The sequence below is a fragment of the Rhinopithecus roxellana genome, chromosome 15, assembly GCF_007565055.1.
Source record: "Rhinopithecus roxellana isolate Shanxi Qingling chromosome 15, ASM756505v1, whole genome shotgun sequence".
Taxonomy (NCBI): domain Eukaryota; kingdom Metazoa; phylum Chordata; class Mammalia; order Primates; family Cercopithecidae; genus Rhinopithecus; species Rhinopithecus roxellana.
The window spans coordinates 87559055-87581456 of NC_044563.1; the positions used below are offsets into that span (position 1 = coordinate 87559055).

General features: G+C 38.4%; 1 protein-coding gene across 1 annotated transcript; it reads right to left on the bottom strand.

Annotated features, from left to right (window-relative positions):
• Window positions 1-472: 472 nt before the first annotated feature.
• On the bottom strand, window positions 473-1417 carry LOC104678186 (olfactory receptor 5P2). The gene has a single exon (XM_010383420.2). The coding sequence runs from the start codon at window positions 1415-1417 to the stop codon at window positions 473-475; it is 945 nt and encodes a 314-aa protein (XP_010381722.2).
• Window positions 1418-22402: the final 20985 nt, after the last annotated feature.

Genomic DNA, 22402 nt, shown 5'->3' on the forward strand with positions numbered 1-22402 from the left:
CCTTACTGCAAGAAAAATGTTCCTAGCAATTTTATTTTCTGGTTCCAGTTTGTCATTTCCTCACAGAATGGAATTAGTCATAACTCTAGTTATCACACACATTTCAGGATAAGCTGCTGTTGAAAATGGACACAGTCTTAATGATTTTAAAGTATAGTAACCTCAACTTACAGCAAATAACTACTTTTGAAAAATAAATGTGAATAACATTTTTTTAAATTTCCAGCATATTAAGTATTCTGTCATTTTGTTTTTGTTAATTATACATTTAACTTAATATTATTAAAGGTAACTAACTATGGACCTCTGATTTACTACTTAGTGTCTGAAAATCCAGTAGCTGCATATACTAAAAAGCTCTGTACTAGTTAACTACATATAAACATATATTTTAACGACAGGCACTCAATTTCCTTTTATTATTATATCTATGGGATATCATTATATTAAATTCTACAAAAAATAGTCATCATTAAGATAATATTTTTCTACCAAGCTCTCTCTTCAGAGCCCCCTTAATCTCCTTGTTCCTGAGGCTGTAGATCAGGGGGTTCAACATGGGAATCACCACCATGTAGAACACAGACACCACCTTGTTCTGGTCAGTTGAGTAGCTGGAATTGGGCATCACATAAATGAATGTAATGGTCCCATAGAACAGAGTGACTGCAGTGAGGTGGGAGGTGCAGGTGGAGAAGGCCTTGTGGCGGCCCTCGGTGGAGCGCATCTTCAGGATGGTGATGAGGATATAGATGTAGGAGATGGCTATGACACACATAGTGACCATAATGATGGAGCCAGAAGAAAATGAGAGAACAACTGTGGAGACACTGATACCAGAACAAGAGAGTTCAAGTAAGGGAGCAAAATCACAGAAAAAATGATTTACTCGATTTGGTCCACAGAAAAGTAAAGAATAGAAGGAAGTAGTATAGGAGACAGCAATGAGAAAACCAACCATGTAAGCTACTAAGAATAGCTGAACACTGACTTGTGTGAACATTTTGGTTGAATAAAGCAGTGGGCTGCAAATTGCCACAAAGTGGTCATAGGCCATGGCAGCCAAAAGGAAGCATGCGACTGTCGCAAAGAAAGCCGCTGAACCAAGCTGGATGGCACATCCAAGGTAGGAGATTGTATTTCTCTCCACCAGGAAGTTTACAAGCATGTTAGGTGTGACAGAAGATGAATAGGCCATGTCAGCAAAAGCCAAGTGACTCAGAAAAATGTACATAGGATGATGGAGATGAGAAGAGATTCTGATAAGAATAATTATGCCGAGATTGCCAGATATGGTTACCAGGTAGATGCATAGGATGATAATGAAGAGGGTGACTCGAAGGATTGGATCATCTGTTAAGCCCAATAGGATGAACCCTGTCAGAGCAGTGCGGTTCCCGTTCTTCAGGGAATCCATGAGATGGAGTAGCTGCTGACTAAATGAACCCATGATGAGAACAGCACATTAAAATGTTATAAATTTGATGGCTTCATCTTCATTAATATATACATGAAGGTTAATATGAACAGATGTATCATTCAAGGAAAGTTTAGACTTTTTCTTTTACCTTAGAGTTTCATTGTTTATATATTTGTGGGTAATGAGTCTTTCTATATTTTAAAATCTGTTTTAGAAGAAACACCAAAAAATTGCTTCAAATAATGTATATACTTTTCAATTTGTATTTTTAATGAAATATACTTAAAGTTGCTTTAAAGAGAAAGATTTTAAAACATAAGACTTACAAGAATAATAAAAGGTATGGTACATATAACAAAAATGATTAAAATATATTAATGTAAGATTAATGAACACTTAAATATTAGCTAACATTTACCGAATGCCTATCAAAATACTGGCTCAGAGTTAAGAATTGCATCTATATGTATATAATATATAACATGTATTATTATATTATATACATTATATATACAGACATATCTATTTTAATTTCCATAAAATAATATTAAGCACTTTTATTATTACCATTTTATAGATAGGGAAACTAAGTTTGAAAATGTTAAGTAACTTTCCTAAGGTTACATAGCAAGTGGTAGAGTCCGGATCTGAATCCCATGCAGTTTGAATCCAGTCAATTTCCATAATAACTATGTTATTAATGTAATTTGTATAAAATTGTATAATGTAATTCATATAAAATTGTATAACCATTACATTTATAGCATAGTTGGAGAATATTTACCAGGAAATCTAGTACACTTGAAAATCAGTAGATAACAGATTAACATTTCAGTTCTCTGAAATGTACAACTGATGTATAAAAGAGATGCCTAGCTAGTTACATAGTTTATAATGTTTACCACTTAAACAACACTAGTTTTTTAAAAGAGACATATGATTTTCTTCATAGGACAAGGAAGAAATAGGAATTTCAAGTTGTGCTTATGAATGAAGTCACCTAGTATACATTGATTACTTTTATTATTTCCAGTTAAAATATTATTATATCAAGTAGGTTGAAATATCAATTTAACCACTATGCAAAATGTTGTATGATTAATATTCAGAACATAATTAAGATATTTAGTCAAACCAAATCATTTCCTAATATAACAGTGTTAACAAATTGAAGTATTATAGAATCAAATCATATTATTTCAGACATAATATACAGAAGAACAAAGTTTCAGCCTAGAAATATAAGAAGTTTACCAAGGACACTCTGCTGATGGCCAGCTTGACCCTCATCTCCAAGCTTTCTGGTCTTACAGCCTTATCTTTCTCTGAAGTGTCTAGTTGGGCCAGGCATGGTGGCTCACATCTGTAATCCCAACACTTTGAGAGGCTGAGGTGGACAGATCACTTCAGTCCAGAAATTTGAGACCAACCTGTGCAATATGGCAAAACCTCATCTCTAAAAATTAGCTGGACTTGGTGGTGTGCACCTGTAGTCTCAGTTACTTAGGAGGCTGAGGTGGGAGGATCACCAGAGCCTGGGAGGTCAAGGATGCAGTGGGCCATGATTGCACCACTACACTCTAGCCTTGGTGAGAGAGGGAGACCCTGTCTCCAAAAAAAAAGAGTCTTGGGCTGGGCATGGTGGCTCACATCTGTAATCCTAGCACTTTGGGACGCTGAGATGGGTGGATCACTTGAAGTCAAGAGTTCAAAGTCAGCCTGGCCAACATGGTGAAACCCCATCTCTACTAAAAATACAAAAAGTATCTGGGCATAGTGGTGCATGCCCGTAATCCCAGCTACTCTGGAGGCTGAGGCAGGAGAATCACTTGAAACTGGAAGGCAGAGGTTGCAGTAAACCAACATCACACCATTGTACTCCAGCCTGGGTGACAAAGTGAGACTCACAGTTAGTTAATTTATATTAGCATTATGGCTGAGTGCCAAGTTTAGACAGCAGTAAAAGACCATGTGACTATCTGTTCTTATGGGTGGATAAATGAAGAGTCTTGGTAAATTGAATTATGCCTGTTAATTCACACTAAATTGACTGCAGAAACTTAATTTAATTCAGCTAAAGTTACTTGCTAACTAATTGCAAGATTACATCTGTCTTGTTTCTTAATTGTGACTTGTGAGTACACACACAACTTTAGAGAATAAAGTGTTCTCAAATTGAAAAAATGAAATTCATTACACCAGATTTGCCCACAAATCCAAAGTCTTACCCTGTGAAATAAAAATTTAATCATCTGGCCAGGCGCAGTGGCTCAAGCCTGTAATCCCAGTGCTTTTGGAGGCCAAGGTGGGCAGATCATGAGGTCAGGAGTTCGAGACCAGCCTGGCCAACATGGTGAAACCCCATCTCTAAAAATACAAAAACTAGCTGGGCTCAATGGTGCACACCAGTACTCCCAGCTACTCAGGAGGCTGAGGCAGGAGAAGCGCTTGAACCCAGGAAGCGGAGGGTGCAGTGAGCTGAGATCGCGTCACTGCACTCCAACCTGGGCGACAGGGTGAGACTCCGTCTCAAAACAAACAAACAAAAAATTTATTCATCTTACACTTATAAATGTCAATTCCTTGTCATTTTATAGTAGCCACACTATATTATTTTTTGCCTTTGGGGATAAATCTCTGAAGATTCTAGAGATTCAAATGTGAATTTGAAGCAGCAGGAATCATTATCACATTTCTCAAGTGAATATTGAGCAGTTCAACTCACAAAAACACACATAATCTTTAAGAGTTTGTCAATTCTCAGATGATCTATTTTTTTCATTTTGTCTAGGGGGTGGTGCACTTTCATTTGATAATTAATGGGAGTATAATATAATGCATTATATCATAGTCAAATATTGGTTCTAAGTTTACTTTGATACTTCAGGTTAAAGAATACTAAACTGCAAATATAAAACAGTAAACAGCTTCATTCATTCAACAAATATTCATTTTCTAAGGATTTTGTAGTGTTAGAGAACATTCAAATAAACACAATTAGGAACAACAAAGGAAATATTACTACTGACCCCAGAGAAATACAAATAATCATCAGAGACTTCTATAAACACCTGTATGCCCACAAACTAGACAACCTGGGAAAAAAATGGATAAATTCCTGGACACATACATTCTCCCAAGACTGAATCAGGAAGAAATGGAATCTCTGAACAGATAAATAGCGACCTCAAAATGAAAACAGCCAACTATGAAGCTCACAGCCAACATCATACAGAATGGGCAAAAGCTGGAAGCATTCCCCTTGAAAACTGGCACAAACAAGGATGCTCTCTCTCACCACTCCTATTCAACACAGTATTGGAAGTCCCAGCAAGAGCAATGAAGCAAAAGAAATAAATACAGGACATTCAAATAGGAAGAAAGGAAGTCAAACCATTCCTGTTTGCAGATGACATGATTCTGTATCTAGAAAACCCCAGTGTCTCAGCCCAAAAGCTCCTTAATCTGATAAATAACTTCAGCAGGGTCACAGAATCAACATACAAAAACCACTAGCATTCCTATACACTAACAACAGCCAAGCTGAGAACCAAATCCGAAAGGCATTCCCATTAACAAAAAGCATAAAATACCTAGGAATATAGCTAACCAGGGAGGTGAAAGATTTCTACAATGAGAATTACAAAGCACTACTCAAAGAAATCAGAGATGACACAAACAAATGCAAAAACATCGCATGCTCATGGATAGGAAAAAATCAGTATTATTAAATTGGCCATGCTGCCCAAAGCAATTTGTTATTCCTATTAAACTACCAATGATAGTCTTCCCAGAACTAGAAAAAAAATTAATTCATATGTAATCAAAAAAGAGCCCAAATAGCCAAGGCAATCCTAAACAAAAAGAACAAAGCCAGAGGCATCACGTTATAATACTCAGCTTTATACTACAAGACTACAGTAGCCAAAACAGCATGGAACTGGTACAAAAGTGACACATTGACCAATGGAACAGAATAGACAATCCACAAATAAGGTCACACACACAACCATCTAATCTTTGACAAAGCTAACAAAAACAAGCAATGGGGAAAGGACTGTCTATTCAATAAATGGTGCTGGGATAACTGGCTAACGATATGCAGAAGATTGAAACTGGACCCCTTTCTTACACTACATTAAAAAAAACTCAAGACGAACTAAAGACTTACATGCAAAACTATAAAAACCCTGGAATATAACCTAGGCAACACCATTCTGGACATAGGAGCTGGCAGAGACTCATGATGGAAACACCAAAAGCAAATACAATAAGAGCAAAAATTGACAAATGGGATCCAATTAAACTAAAGAGCTTCTGCACAACAAAAGAAGAAACTATCAACAGAGTAAACAGACAACCTACAGAATGGGAGAAAATATTTGCAAACTATGCATCCAACAAAGGTCTAATATCCAGAATCTATAAGAAACTTACGCAAACTTACAGGACAAAAACAAAAAGCCCACAAAAGCAAAGGACGTGAACAGACACTTTTCAAAAGAAGACATACAAGTATATGAAATAAAAGCTCAATATCATTGATCATTAGAGAAATGCAAATCAAACCCACCATGAGATACCATCTCATACCAGTCAGGATGGCAATCATTAAGAAGTCAAAAAAAAAAAAAAAAAAAAAAAAAAAAAACAGATGCTGGTGAGGTTGCAGAGAAAAGGGAACGCGTATACACTGTTGGTGGGAGTGTAAATTAGTTCAGCCATTGTGGAAAGCAGTGTGGTAATTCCTCAAAGAGGTAAAACAGAACTACCATTTGACCCAGAAATCCCATTCTTGGGTATATACCTTGATATGGTTTGGCTGTGTCCCACCTAAATCTCATCCTGAATTGTAGCTCCCATAATCTCCATATGTCATGGGAGGGATCTTGTGGGAGGTCATTGAATCATGGGGCAGGTTTTTCCCATGAAGTTCTTGTGATAGTGAATAAGTCTCACTAGATCTGATCATTTTATAAAGGGAGGCTCCTCTGCACACGTGCTCTTGCCTGCCACCATGTAAGACATGCCTTTGCTCCTCCTTTGCCTTCTGCCATGACTAGGAGGCCTCCCCAGCCATGTGGAACTGTTAGTTTACTAATCTCACAGTTTTCTTTACAAATTACTCAGTCTTGGGTATGTCTTCAGAGCAGTATGAAAATGGACTAATACATACCCAAAGGAATATAAACTATTCTATCATAAAGACACATCCCCATGTGTATTTATTGCAGCACTATTCACAATAGCAAGGACATGGTGATACGGTTTGACTCTGTCCTCATCCAAATCACATCTTGAATTGTAGCTCCCATAATTCTGTTTTGTGGGAGGGTCCCAGTGGGAGATAATTAAATCATGGGAGTGGTTTCCCCATATTTTTCTCTTGGTAGTGAATAAGTCTCATAGGATATGATGGTTTTACAAGGGGTTTCCACTTTTGCTTGGCTGTCATTCTCTCTTGCCTGCCACCTTCTAAGATGTGACTTTGCTCTTCCTTTGCTTCCACCATGATTGTGAGGCCTCCCCAACCATGTGGAATTATGAGTCAGTTAAACCTCTTTCCTGATTGAGACCATCTTGGCTAACACAGTGAAACCCCGTCTCTACTAAAAATACAAAAAATTAGCTAGGCCTGGTGGCGGGTGCCTGTAGTCCCAGCTACTCGGGAGGCTGAGGCAGGAGAATGGTGTGAACCTGGGAGGCGGAGCTTGCAGTGAGTGGAGATTGTGCCACTGCACTCCAGCCTGGGCGACAGAGCGAGACTCCATCTCAAAAAAAAAAAAAAAAAAAAAAAAAAACCTCTTTCCTTTATAAATTACCCAGTCTCAGGTATGTCTTTCTTAGCAGTATGAGAACATGAGAACAGACTAATACACATGGAATCAACCTAAATGCCCATCAATGGTAGACTGGATAAAGCAAATGTGGTACATATACACCATGAAATACTATGCAGTTCTAAAAAAGAACAAGATCATGTCCTTTGCAGAAACATGGATGGAGCTGGAGGCCATTATCCTTAGCAAACTAACACAAGAACAGAAAACCAAATGTTGCATGTTCTCACTTATAAGCAGAAGCTAAATGATGAGAACACATGGATGCAAAAAAGGAGGACAATAGACACTGGGGGCTATGTTAAGGTGGAAGGAGGAAGAGAAGCAGAAAAAAAAACTATTGGGTACGAGGCTTAGTACTGGGGTGACAAAACAATGTGTACAAAAAACCCCCGAGACATGAGTTTACCTATATAACAAACATGCACATGTAGCTGAAGCTAAAATAAAAGTTTTAAAAATATATAAATGGGCCAGTCATGGTGACTCACTCCTGTAATCCCAGCACTTTGGGAGACCGAGGCAGGTGGATCACTTGAGGGCAGGAGTTCCAGATTAGCCTGGCCAACATGATGAAACCCCATCTCTACTAAATATACAAAAATTGACTGGGCTTGGTGGCTCACACACTTGTAGCTCCAGCTACTCCAGAGGCTGAGGTATGAGAATCTCTTGAACCTGAAAAACGGAAGTTGCAGTGAGCCAAGATCATGCCACTGCACTCCAGCCTGAGAAACAGAGCAAGATTTCTGTCTCAAAAAAAAAAATATATATATATATATATATATATGTATATATATATATATATACACACACACATGAATAAACAAATAAATTGACAAAAAATAAAATATTAATTCTCAAAAAAATGACCTATATAGTCCATGAAACTTTTGTAGGGATTGATAAACTACATTTAAGATTTACATAGATATGACTACTAGCTGGAATAAATAAAACCATTTGGAATGGAAGGAAAAAGTTTTAATATTTGCAAGACATGATTTCAAGACTTTTCATAAGCCGACAGTAGTCAACACTGTTATATTGGTGAAAGGTTAGACACATAATTCAAAGGAGCAGAAAAAAATGGTGTAAAAATAGACACAAGTATAAATGATCAATTGATGTTAGACAAATGTTAAAATAAATTCTAAGGATAGAAAGAGTCTGCAACAAATGTTACCGGAACAACTGCATATACACATGAAAAATATAACAGCCACCCTTAACTCACATCGTAAAGAAAATTAACTCAAAATGTACCATAGATATAAATGCAAAAACAAAACAAAATTTCTAGATGTAAACATAGGAGAAAATTTTTGCATTTGGGAAATAAGATTTCTTAGGCATTACACAAGAACCACAAACCATAAGAGAGGCAAAAAACATTATATGTTGGTTATGAATTGAATTTTTGTGCCCCCTAAATTTTATGTGTTGGAGCCTTAACTTCCAATGTGTTGGTATGTGAAGATGAGGCTTTGGGGAGGTAACTGTGGATATAGAAGGTCATGGGGATGGGGCCCTGGCCTGATGAGATCAGAACCCTAAAGAAGAGACCTCAGAAACTGACCATGCTGGCATCCTGTTTCTGCCGAATTATAAGAAAATAAATGTCTATTGTTTAAGCCCCCAGTCTAAGTATTTTGTTATGGCAGCCTGTGCTGACTGATTAGACTTCATCAAAATTTAAAACATTTGTTCTTTAAGTGACAGCAAACAAACACAGAAAAGGATATAATATTTGCAGTATATATATCTCACTTAGGCCTTATGTTCAGAAAAGGGATCAGAAAATTACAAACGTTGGCTGACCATCTGTTTGTTTAAATAAAGTTTTATTGAAATACAACCATGCCCATTTGTTTACATATTATATATGATTGCTTGTGTATTATAGTGACAGAGATGAGTAGTTATGACAGATTGTTTGGCCAATGAGCCCAAGATATTTCTCTCTGGCCTTTAAGATCTTGCCAACTCTTGAACAAGAATGTACAAAGAACTCTTATAAATAAATAAGAAGTAAAATAGCCCAATTTTAAAAATAGATGAAACATTTGAACAGGCATTATATACTTAATTAATTTTTTCCTGCTTGCCGTCTGTAAACTACTTTTAAACCCATCTAGTTATTTTACCATTACAGTGACTGTATTTTTTCAGCTATAGAGCTTGTCCTTTTTTATATAGTTTCTATTTTTCTGATTAGATTTTATGTGGGTTTGTTTATGCATTTTTAAGCCTTTGAACATATTATAATACCTTCTTTGAAGTCGTTGTCGCCTAAATCCAATAATTATTTGGAGTCAGTCTCAATTGACCACCATTTTTCATTGACATGGCTTATACTTTACTGCTTCTTTGCATTTTTTAGAGACTTTGTTCAAAAATAGGACATTATAAATAATAATTATGGTGACTCTGAAATCTGTTATATTCTTCTAATGGTTGTTGGTTTTATGTTGTGGTAGATAGCTGTCTTCTCTATATTTATACTATAAAGTATATAGTAAACTCTTTTCCATTTGTTTTGCAGCACATGATATATTTGTTCAATTCATTTGGCTTCCAGCTGCTGTTCTTTTAACCCAGTGCCTAGGGGAACTCTTCCATGATTGTGAATTTGTCAATAATTTAATAATTTGGGCAGTTTATTATCAGTTTGGAGAATAGGGTTCAGCCTCTCTGCAGTTAGTTCCCTTGCATGTAGGTACCCATTAAATTTCCAACTGCTTTTTGGTCCCAAGTTCTGTCATCTGACCATCCAAGTCATTAATGTTAAATTTTTATCTGATGCCTGTGCTTAGAAATTCTATCAGTCAAAAGTGCAACAAAACAGGGGCCAATATGGCTGATTAGAAGCATCTCTTACCTCCTTTAATTAAAAGAACCAAAATAGTGAAGAGATAATCACTCTTTGAATAGATCATCCAAGAGATAACACTGGAATTCAACAGAGAAGTGGCAACAAACACCTAAAGCAAGAGAAGGCAGGGAGCAAGGCAATCTGCTTAGCCACGATCAGTGAAGAGCCAGGAGAGACTTCCTAATGCAGGGAAAATGTAAGTGAGAGATTCCCAGTGGTCCACATTCCCACCATGAAATCCTATAATCCTAGCCAATGGAGAGCTGCATGACCCTTGTAGGCCCCAAGAATAACACAGGGAGTCCCTGGAAACCACACAAAGGCATTGCTTCAGAAAGAGAGGTCATGCTGGGTCCCGCAAGCCCTGAAGTCCTGGGCACAACAACAAGACGCCATTTTGAGAGCCTAGCCCACACAAGACTGCATCTTGCCCTGCAACCTGGGCCAATATGGCAGCCACCAGCAGCGATTTTGCCCCACCCCTGCAGAGGAATGGTTGCACATTCTCATATACCCTGAGGACGAGTTCTGCTGCCTGCAACTGCTGTAGGTGTAGACTGCTATGGGCTGAGGTACACTAAAAGCCCACACCCCCAGCTGCCTGCCCATGGCTACCCCCAGGAAAAGCAACTCCACCCTCTGCAGTAGCACACCCACTGCCTCCTCCACCTGAGCATTCTGTCAGAGGCCTTGGGCTTACCCTACTACTGCACACCATAGCCAATGTGTTTAACACCAACAAGAGGCCTGAGGACACAGGCAGACCTGGTTGCCCCCACCCCCAGTACCTGAGCACATCACCCCGGAGCCTGGGACTCTCCCAGTCCAGTGCACCACTGGTGGCATCTGAGCACTTCTCCTAGAGTCTAAAGTTGGACCCACTCACCTGCCACTGCCACCACAGCTAGCACCTACCTACATATGCCTCCTGTGGGTCTGGGGAACAGCCTGCCCAACCCATTTCAGCCACTGTTAACACCAGTGGGGACCACCTGGGTCCCAAAGTGCTGTTCCACCACTGCTATTGCCATTGCCCAACCAACACCCACTCCTTAGGGACTCAAGAACCCACCCAACCTGCCAACCCTCCACTGATATTCCCAACACTAGAGCAAGCCACCTGGAGGCCCAATAATTGGCCTGCCTCAACCCACTAATGCTGGTCCTTTAGGGCCCAAAGACAGGCACACTCAGCCCACTGCTGCCACCACTGGTGTCTGAAGACTGGCCTACCTGGTGTTCCAGTTTCCAGCAAAACTTCATCAAAACCTTCACTAACAACTACACCCTGAGTCATTGAGGAAATTACAGACATCACTGACACTGTTTACAGCCAAAGAAATAATACAGAGACTACACTATTAAATGCACCCAGAATCAAAGCTAAAGTGCAATACCCAACCAGCACCATAGATATGTCTTCAGGAAAATGTCCTTGTCTCCAAAAACAAATTTTAAAAAAATGTATAAAGCAACTGTTACATCAGATGTGCAGGTATCAAAGTAAGGACATAGGAAGAAGAAAAAGCAAGGAAATGTGACACTTCCAAAGGAACACAATAATTCTCCAGCAACAGATCCTAATCAAAAAGAAATTCATGAAATCTCAGAAGAAAGAATTCAAAAATTTGATGCTAAAGAAGCTCAGTGACATACAAGAGAACTCTGGAAAACAATACAGAGAAATCAGAAAGACAATTCAGAACACAAATGAGAAATTTACCACAGATAGATATAAAACAGAACCAAACAGAAATCCTGGAATAGAAGAATTAATTGAATGAAATACACAAGGCATTTGAAAGTTTCAACAATAGGCTAGATCCAGCAAGAAAAAAAAAAAATCAGAACGTGAAGACAGGTCTTTTGAAATAACCCAGTCAGCAAAACTAAAAATAAAAAAGAATAACTAAATCCCTTGTGACATATGAGATCCCATAAAGTGACCAAATTTTCAAATTTCACCTAAAAAAGGTGAAACATAGGGCACAGAGCCACCTCTCTGTGCATACTCAGTAAACTGGTCAAAACCAGTCCACAGCCAGCAGTCATTTATCAGAAAGGAATGCTTTGTAGACAAGGAGAACTGCCATGCCAGAACCATGAAAACAGGAGTGGTGTCAGGTGGTCAAATGAAATAAGTGGAGATGTTTTACTGTCTTTTGTTCTGACAAGCTGGCTTTTGAGAAAATCTGGTAATAATAAGTAAGGGGAAGCCAAGAGTGGGATATCACCAATCTGTCTCACCATGGCCAGAAACTTAAAGGTTTGGGGGTATTTTAGCCTAGTGGGTTGTATTAGTCCATTTTCACACTAATTTTATGCTAATAAAGACATACTCAAGACTTCATAATTTATAAAGGAAAGAGGTTTAATTGACTCACAGTTCAGCCTGGCTGAGGAGCCCTCAGGAAACTTACAATCATGGCAGAAGGAGAAGCAAACATGTCCTTCTTCACATGGCGGCAGCAAGAAGTGCCAAGCAAAAGGGGGAAAAGCCCCCTATAAAACCATCAGATCTTGTGAGAACTCACTCACTATCATGAGAACAGCAGCATAGGGGTAACCACCCTCATGATTCAATTACCTCCAACTAGGACCCTCCTACAACATGTAGGGATTATGGGAACTAGGGTTCAAGATGAGATTTGGGTGGGGATATAGCCAAACCATATCAAGGGTCCATTAGTCTGTCAGGGGGGTTTTGAACCTTTGTTTCAGTCCTCAAATGGAGTAAAGAACAAAAATTATATAGTCATCTCAATAATGCAGAAAAATGTGAAAAAATTAACTTCCCTTTATGATTAAAACTCTCAACAAACTACCCATAGAATGAACATACCTCAAAATAAGACCATATATGACAAACTCACAGCTAACATCATACTGAATGGGGAAAAATGGAAAACCATTTCTCTAAGAACTGGAACAGAAAAGGACGCCCACATTCAGCTCTACTATTCAACATAGTACTGGAAATCCTAGCCAAAGCAATCAGGTGAGAGAAAGAAATAACCATCCAAATTGGAAAAGAGAAAGTCAAATTGCCTGTCTTTGCAAACCACATGATTTTCTATTTTAAAAAACCAAAAGATGTCACCAAAAAAACTCTTAGAACTGATGAAATACATTTAGTAAAGTTGTGGGACAAAAAATCAACATACAAAAAATTAATACCATTTCTATATACCGATAATGAAATTGGAAAAAAAAAATCAAGAAGGTAGTTCATTTACAATAGCTACCAAAAATACCTAGAAATAAATCAGAAATAATACAATCAAATAGAAAAACATTTTATCCTCATGGATAGGAACAATCAGTATTGTTAAAATGACCATACTGCCATAAGCAATTTACAATTCAATGCTATTCCTATCAAACTCCCAATGACATTTTTCACAGAATTAGAAAAAAAAACTATTCTAAAATTTACATGAAACCAAAAAAGAACCCAAATATATAAAGTAATCCTAAGCAAAAAGAAAAAAGCTAAAGCCATCACACTATTTGACTTCAAACTATACTGAGGCTACAGTAACCAAAAGAGCATGGTACTAATTCAAAAACAGACACATAGACCAAAGGGACAGAATAGAGAACCGGGAAATAAAGCCATACACCTATAACCATCTGATTTTTGACAAAGTTGACAAAAACAAGCAAAGGAGAAAGGACTCACTATTCAATAAATGGTGCTGGAATAACCACACACAGAAGCCTGAAACCAGACCCTTTCTTTTCACCACATACAAAAATCAACTGAAGATGGATTAAAGACTTAAATGTAAAACTAAAACTATAAAAACCTTGTTGAAAACCTAGGCAATACCATTCTGGACATAGACCCTGGTGAAGATTTCATGATGAAGACACCAAAACGAATTACTGCAAAAACAAAAATTGATAAGCAGGATCTAATTAAACTAAAGAGCTTCTGCACAGCAAATGAAACTATTAACAGAGTAAACAGACAACCTACAGTATGGGAGAAAATATTTGCAAACTATACATCCAATGAAGGTCTAAAATCCAGCATCTATAAGGAATTTAAACAAATTTACAAGAAGAAAACAACCCCATAAAAAGGTGGGCAAAGGACATGAATAAATACTTTTTAAAAGAAGACATACACATGGCCAACATGCAAATGAAAAAATGCTAACATCACCAATTATTAGAGAAATGCAAATCAAACCATAATGAGAAACCATCTCAAATCAGTTAGAATGGCTATTGTTAAACATTCAAAAAATAACAGATGCTGGTGAGGCTGTGGAGAAAAGGAATACTAACACACTGTTGGTAGGAAGGTAAATTTGTTCATCCACTATTAAAAGCAGTTTGTAAATTTCTCAAAGGACTTAGAACTACCAGTCAATTCAGTAATCCCATATACAATTTGATACATACCCAAAGAAAATAAATAATTCTACCACAAAGACACATGCATGTGCATGTTCATTTAGCACCGTTCACAATAGCAAAGACATGGAATCAACCTAAATGCCCAACAATAGTGGGATAAATAAAGAAAACGTGGTACATGTACACCATGGAATACCATGCAGCCATTAAAAAACAATATGAGATCATGTCCTTTGTAACAACATGGATGGAGCTGGAGGCCATTATCCTCAGCAAATTAACCACAGGAACAGGAAATGAAATAGTACATGTTCTCACTTATAAGCAGGAGCTAAACATTCAGTACACATGAACACAAAGAAGGGAACAATAGACACTGTGGCCTACTTGAGATGCAGGGTTGTTGGAAGGCGAAAACTAAGGAACTACTATTGGGGTACTAAGCTCATTACCTGGATGATGAAATTATCTTTATACCAAAATCTCTATGATGTGCAATTTACCCATATTAAAAACCCACACATGTACCTCCTGAACCTAAAACAAAAGTTGGAAAAATAAAATAAGTCATTAACTAGTTGAGCAAATAAAACACTGAAGATAGAAGAATACACGTTTAATACATGCACATATTTAAAGCCAATACATATTGGGTACTACAAGGTTACATCCAGAATTATTTCAGTATGTTGGCTAATGCCTTGCCCTCCACCAGAAACCAGAAGAAAGAGTGTGACTTACTATGTATTAATAATTAAGCACAGCCCAAGATCATAAACATTTAAACAGGCTTTTTAAAAACATAGCCATGATCAATTTTTTCTTGTTTAAAGGAAATTTATATGAAAATGAAGGATTGTTTATTTAGGTGATAAAATTACAAATAATAAAATATTCAGATATGTTTTCAAAACTAAACACAGTTATATGTAAATAAATGAGTATTTCTTCAATAAAAGAGATAAAAAATCTCTACAAGGAATACTACAAAATAAAATACTGGTAAAAGAAATTGAAGAGAACAGAAATAAATGGAAAGAAATTTTATGCTCATGTTATGAAAGAATTAATTTTTTTAAAATAATCCTACTGCCTAAAGGAATCTGCATATTCAATGTAACCGCTGTCAAACTATCAATGTCACTTTCATAGAAATAGAAAAAAAAAATCCTAAAATTCATATGAAACCAAAAAAAGAGACAGAATAGCCAAAGCAATTCTGAGCAAAAAGAACAAACCTGGAGGCATCATACTACCTGATCTGTAAATCTATTATAAGGCTTTAATAACCAAAACAACATAGTATTAGCATAAAAACAGACACATAAACCAATGTAACAAAATAGATAACCCAGAAATAAATGCACACATTTACAGACAACTGATCTTCAATGAAGTCCTTAAGAACATACATGAAGGAAAGGACACCTTTTAAATTAATAGTGCTCCATGTGATTAAAATGTGGAAGAATGAAACTGAACCCCACACTCTTACTATATACAAAAATCAACACAAGATTGATTAAAGACTTAAACAACACCTGACACTAAAACTACTGAAAGAAAACATGGCGAAAACTATTCAGACACTGGTATAGGCAAACATTTTATAGTAAAGACCTCAAAACCACAGGAAATGAAAACAGAAATAGACAAATGAGACAATATTAAACTAAAAACCTTTGGTACAGGAAAATAAACAGTCAACAGAGTGAAGGAACAACCTCCTGAATGGGAGTAAATATTTGCAAACTATTCATCCAACAAGGGACTAATATCCAGAATATACGAGGAACTCAAACAACTCAACAGTAAAAATAATAATAATTAATAATAATAATCCCATTAAAAATAAACAAAAAACATGAAAAGACATTTCTCAAACTAAGACATATAGATGACTGACAGGTGTATGAAAAACATGTCCAACATTCCTAATCATCAGAGAAATGCAAATTTAAGCCATTCTAATGGCTATTACTAAAAAAACAAAAATAACAGGTGTTGGTGAAGATATAGAGAAAAGACAACTCTTATACACTTGATGGGAATGTAAACTGATACAGCCACTATGGAAAAACAGTACAGAGACTTTTTCAAAAAACTAAAAATAGTACTACCATGTGATTCAGCAATCCCACTACTGGGTGTCTATTCAAGGGAAAAATAATCAATATAACAAAGGGATACATAAACTCTTATGTTTGTTACAGAATTACTCACAATAACAAAGATAAGGAATCAACCTAAGTGCCCATCAATGGATGAATGGAAAAGGAAAATATGGTGTACATATATATGATGGATTAGCATTTGGACATTAAAAAAACAATGAAATTATGTCATTTGCAACAACTTGCAACTAGATCATTAGGTTAAGTAAAATAAGCCAAGCACAGAAAGAAACATATTGCAGGCCGGATGCGGTGGCTCACACCTGTAATCCCAGCACTTTGGGAGGCTGAGGCAGGCGGATCACAAAGTCAGGAGATCGAGACCATGCTGGCTAATGTGGTGAAACCCCATCTCTACTAAAAATACAAAAAAAATTAGCCGGGTGTGGTGGTGGGCACCTGTAGTCCCAGCTACCAGGAGGCTGAGGCAGGAGAATTGCATGAACCCAGGAGGCAGAGCTTGCAGTGAGCAGAGATCGCACCACTGCACTCCAGCCTGGGTGACAACGTGAGACTCTGTCTCAAAAAAAAAAAAAAAAAACCGGAAGCATATTGCATGTTCTCACTCATATGTCAAGCCAAAAAAGTTTATTTCATAGAGGTAAAGAGTAGAATGATAGGTACCCGCCTGGAGAGGGTGTATAGTGGTGAGGGAGGGTAGATAAAGAGAGGTCGGTTAATAGGTACAAGCATACAGTTAGATAGAAGGAACAAGTTTTTGGGTTTCGTTGTTGTTGTTGTTGTTTTTGACACAGTCTCCCTCTGTCACCCAGGCTGAAGTGCAGTCATGAGATCTTGGCTCACTGCAACCTCCCACGTTCAAGCAATTCTCATGCCTCAGCCTCCAGAGTAGTAAATTTTTGCATTTTTAGTAGAGATGGGGTTTCATCATGTTGGCTAGGCTGGTCTCGAACTCCTGGTCTTCAGTGGTCCACCTGCCTTGGCCTCCGAAAGTGCTGGGATTACAGGCGTGAGCCACTGTGCCCACCCCATAAGGAATAACTTCTAATAAGTTCAGAAAGCAAAGTGGGGTGATTATAGTTAAAACTATGCATTGCATTTTTCAAGATAGCTAAAAGAGAACACCTGAAATGTACCTGATATGGGCTTGGATCTGTGTCCCCACCAAATCTCATGTCAAATTTTAATCTCCAGAGTTGAAGATGGAACTGGTGGGAGGTGATGTGATCATGGGGGAAGTTTCCCATGAATGGTTTAGCACCATCTCCTGGTGGTGTTCTTGTGGTAGTGAGTGAGTCCTCTTGAGATCTGGTTGTTTAACACAAAAGTGTGTGGCAACTCCCCACTCTCTCTCTCTCTTGCTTCTGCTCCTGCCATGTAAGACATGTCTTCTTCCCCTTCACCTTTCACCGTGATTGGAAGCTTCCTGAGGCCTCCCTAGGAGGAGAAGCCACAATGTTTCCTGTATAGCCTGCAGAACTGTGAGTCAATTAAATCTCCCTTCTTTATAAATTACCCAGTCTCAGGTATTTCTTTACAGCAATTTGAGAATGAACTAATACAGAAAATTGGTACCGAAGAGTGGGACATTGCTATAAAGATACCTGACAATATGAAAGCAGCTTTGGAACTGGGCAACAGGAAGAGGTTGGAAGAGTATGGAGGGCTCAGAAGAAGACAGGAAGATGAGGGAAATATTCAAACTTCCTGGAGACTTGTTGAATTGTTGTGACCAAAATGCTGGTAGGGATTTGTATAGAGATGGCCGGGCATCTGAGATCTCAGACAGAGATGAGAAACTTATTGGGAACTGGAGCAAAATCACTTTTGTTATATCTTAGCAAAGAACATGGCTGCATTGTTCCCCTGATCAAGGGATCTATGGAACTTTGAAATTGAGAGTGATGATTTAAGGTATCTGGAGGAAGACATTTCCAAGCAGAAACGCATTCAAGATGTAGCCCGGCTATGGTCATATGCATGAGCAAAGAAATAACCTGAAGTTGGAACTTACACATTTAAAGGGAAGTAGAGCATATAAGTTTGGAAAATTTGCGACCTGTGGTAGAAAAGAAAAGCCGATTTTCAGGGAAGGAATTCAAGCAGCAATTTACATAAGTAAAAAGCAGCCAATGGCTAATAACCGAGACAATGGGTAAAGGCCTCAAAGGCATTTCAGAGACCTTCACAGCAGCCCCTTCATCACAGGCATAGAGGTTTAGGAGGACTGAATTATTTCCTGGGCCAGACCCAGGAACTTGCTGCACTGTGCTGCCTCAGGACACCGCTCCCTCCATCCCAGCCACTCCAGCTCCAGCCATAGCTCAAAGGAGCTCAGGTACAGCTCAGGCTGCTGCTTCAGAGGAAACATGACATAAGTCTTGGTGGCATCTACGTGGTCTTAAGCCTGTGGCTGCACAGAGTGAAAGAATTAAGGCTCAAGAGCCTCTGCCTAGATTTCAGAGGATGTATGGAAACACCTGGGTATCAAGGCAGAAGTCTGCTGCAGGGTTGGAGTTCTCATTGAGAAACTCTACTAGGACAATGCAGAAGGAAAATGTAGGGTTGGAGCCCCCACACAGAATCCCCTCTGGGGCACTACCTAATGAAGCTGTCAGAAGAGGGCCACCACCCTCCAGATTCCAGAATGGTAGATTCACCAACAGCTTGTAGCCTGTACCTGGAAATGCCACAGGCACTCAACACCAGCCCATGAAAGCAATGGAAGGGGATGAATCCTGCAAATCCACAGGGGTGAGTTGCCCAAGGCCTTGGAAGCCCACCCATTGCACCTGTGTGCCCTGGATGTGAGACATGGAGTCAAAAAAAAATATTTTGAAGATTTAAAATCTAATGACTGCCCTTACGGGGCATAGCTGAACAAAAGTCAGCAGAAACTTCTGCAGACTTAAATGTTCCTGTCTGACAGCCCTGAAGAGAGCAGTGGTTCTCCCAGCACGGAGTTTGAGCTCTGAGAACGGAGAGACTGCCTCCTCAAGTGGGTTGCTGACCCCCATTTAGCCTAACTGGGAGACACCTCCCAGTAGGGGCCGACTGACACCTCATACAGCTGGGTGCCCCTCTGAGATGAAGCTTCCAGAGGAAGGATCGGGCAGCAATATCTGCTGTTCTGCAGCCTCCTCTGGTGATACCCAGGCAAACAGAGTCTGGAGCGGACCTCCAGCAAACTCCAACAGACCTGCGGCTGAGGGACCTGACTGTTAGAAGGAAAACAAACAAACAGAAAGGAATAGCATCAACATCAACATAAAGGACATCCACACCAAAACCCCATCTGTAGGTCACCATCATCAAAGACTAAAGGTAGATAGAACCACAAAGATGGAGAGAAACCAAAGCAGAAAAGCTGAAAATTCTAAAAGCCAGAGCGCCTCTTCTCCAAAGGATTGCTGCTCCTCACCAGCAATGGAACAAAGCTGGATGAAGAATGACTTTGATGAGTTGACAGAAGTAGGATTCAGAAGGTCAGTATTAACAAACTTCTCTGAGCTAAAGAAAGATGCTCAAATCCATCACAAGGAAGCTAAAAACCTCTAAAAAAGATTAGACAAATGGCTAACTAGAGTAAACAGTATAGAGAAGACCTTAAATGACCTGATGGAGCTGAAAACCATGGCACGAGAACTACATGACACATGCACAAGCTTCAGTAGCTGATTCAATCAAGTGGAAGAAAGGGTATCTGTGATTGAAGATCAAATTAATGAAATGAAGTGAGAGAAAAGTTTAGAGAAAAAAGAGTAAAAAGAAATGAACCAAGCCTCCAAGAAATACGGGACTATGTGAAAAGACCAAATCTACATCTAATTGGTGTACCTGAAAGTGATGAGGAGAATGGAACCAAGTTGGAAAACACTCTTCAGGATATTATCCAGGAGAACTTCCCCAACCTAGCAAGGCAGGCCAACATTCAAATTCAGGAAATACAGAGAACACCACAAAGATACTCCTCGAGAAGAGCAACCCCAATTGTCAGATTCACCAAGGTTGAAATGAAGGAAAAAATGTTAAGGGCAGCCAGAGAGAAAGGTCAGGTTACTCACAAAGGGAAGCGTATTAGACTAACAGTGGATCTCTCAGCAGAAATTCTAGAAGCCAGAAGAGAGTGGGGGCCAATATTCAACATTCTTAAAGAAAATAATTTTCAACCCAGAATTTCATATCCAGTTAAACTAAGCTTCACAAGTGAAGGAGAAATAAAATCCTTTACCAACAAGCAAATGCTGAGAGATTTTGTCACCACCAGACCTGCCTTACAAGAGCTCCTGAAGAAGTACTAAACATGGAAAGGAACAACTGGTACCAGTCACTGAAAAAAAATACCAAACTGTAAAGACCATCGATGCTAGGAAGAAACTCCTCAACTAACTGGCAAAATAACCAGCTAACATCATAATGACAGGATCAAGTTCACATATAACTATATTAACCTTAAATGTAAAAGGGCTAAATGCCCCAGTTAAAAGACACAGACTGGCAAATTGGATAAAGAGTCAAGACCTATCAGTGTACTGTATTCAGGAGAAGCATTTCACATGCAGAGACACACTAGGCTCAAAATAAAGGGATGGAGGAAGACCTACCAAGCAAACGGAAAACAAAAAACAAAGCAGGGGTTGCAATCCTAGTCTCTGATAAAACAGACTTTAAACCAACAAAGATCAAAAGAGACAAAGAAGACCATTACATAATGGTAAAGGGATCAATTCAACAAGAAAAGTTAACTATCCTAAATATGTATGCACCCAATACAGGCACCAAGACTCATAAACAAGTCCTTAGAGACTTACAAAGAGACTTAAATTTCCACACAATAATACTGGAAGGTTTTAACACCCCACTGTCAATATTAGACAGATCAACGAGACAGAAGGTTAACAAGGATATCCAGGACTTGAACTCAGTTCTAGACCAAGCGGACCTAATAGACTTCTACAGAACTCTCCACAGAATATACATTATTCTCAGCACCACGTCACACTTATTCCAAAATTGACCACATAGTTGGAAGTAAAACACTCCTCAGCAAATGTAAAAGAATAGAAATCACAACAAATTGTCTCTCAGACCACAGGGCAATCAAATAGAACTCAGGACTAAGAATCTCACTCACAACTGCACAACTACATGGAAACTGAACAACCTGCTCCTGAATGACTACTGGGTAGATAACGAAATGAAGGAAGAAGTAAAGATGTCCTTTGAAATCGATGAGAACAAAGACACAACGTACCAGACTCTCTGGGACACATTTAAAGCAGTGTGTAGAGGGAAATTTATAGCACTAAATGCCCACAAGAGAAAGCAGGAAAGATGTTTCACAATTAAAATAACTAGAGAAGCAAGAGGAAACAAATTCAAAAGCTAGCAGAAGGCAAGAAATAACTAAGATGAGAGCAGAACTGAAGAAGACAGAGACACACAAAAAAAAAACCTTCAAAAAAATCAGTAAATCCAGGGGCTGGTTTTTTGAAAAGATCAACAAAATTGATAGACCACTAGCAAGACTAATAAAGAAGAAAAGAGAGAAGAATCAAATAGATGCAATAAAAAATGATAAAGGGGATATCACCACTTATCCCACAGAAATACAAACTACCATCAGACAATACTACAAACACCTCTATACAAATAAACTAGAAAATCTAGAAGAAATGGATAAATTCCTGGACACATACACCCTCCCAAGACTAAACCAGGAAGAAGTTGACTCCCTTGATAGACCAATAACAGGCTCTGAAAT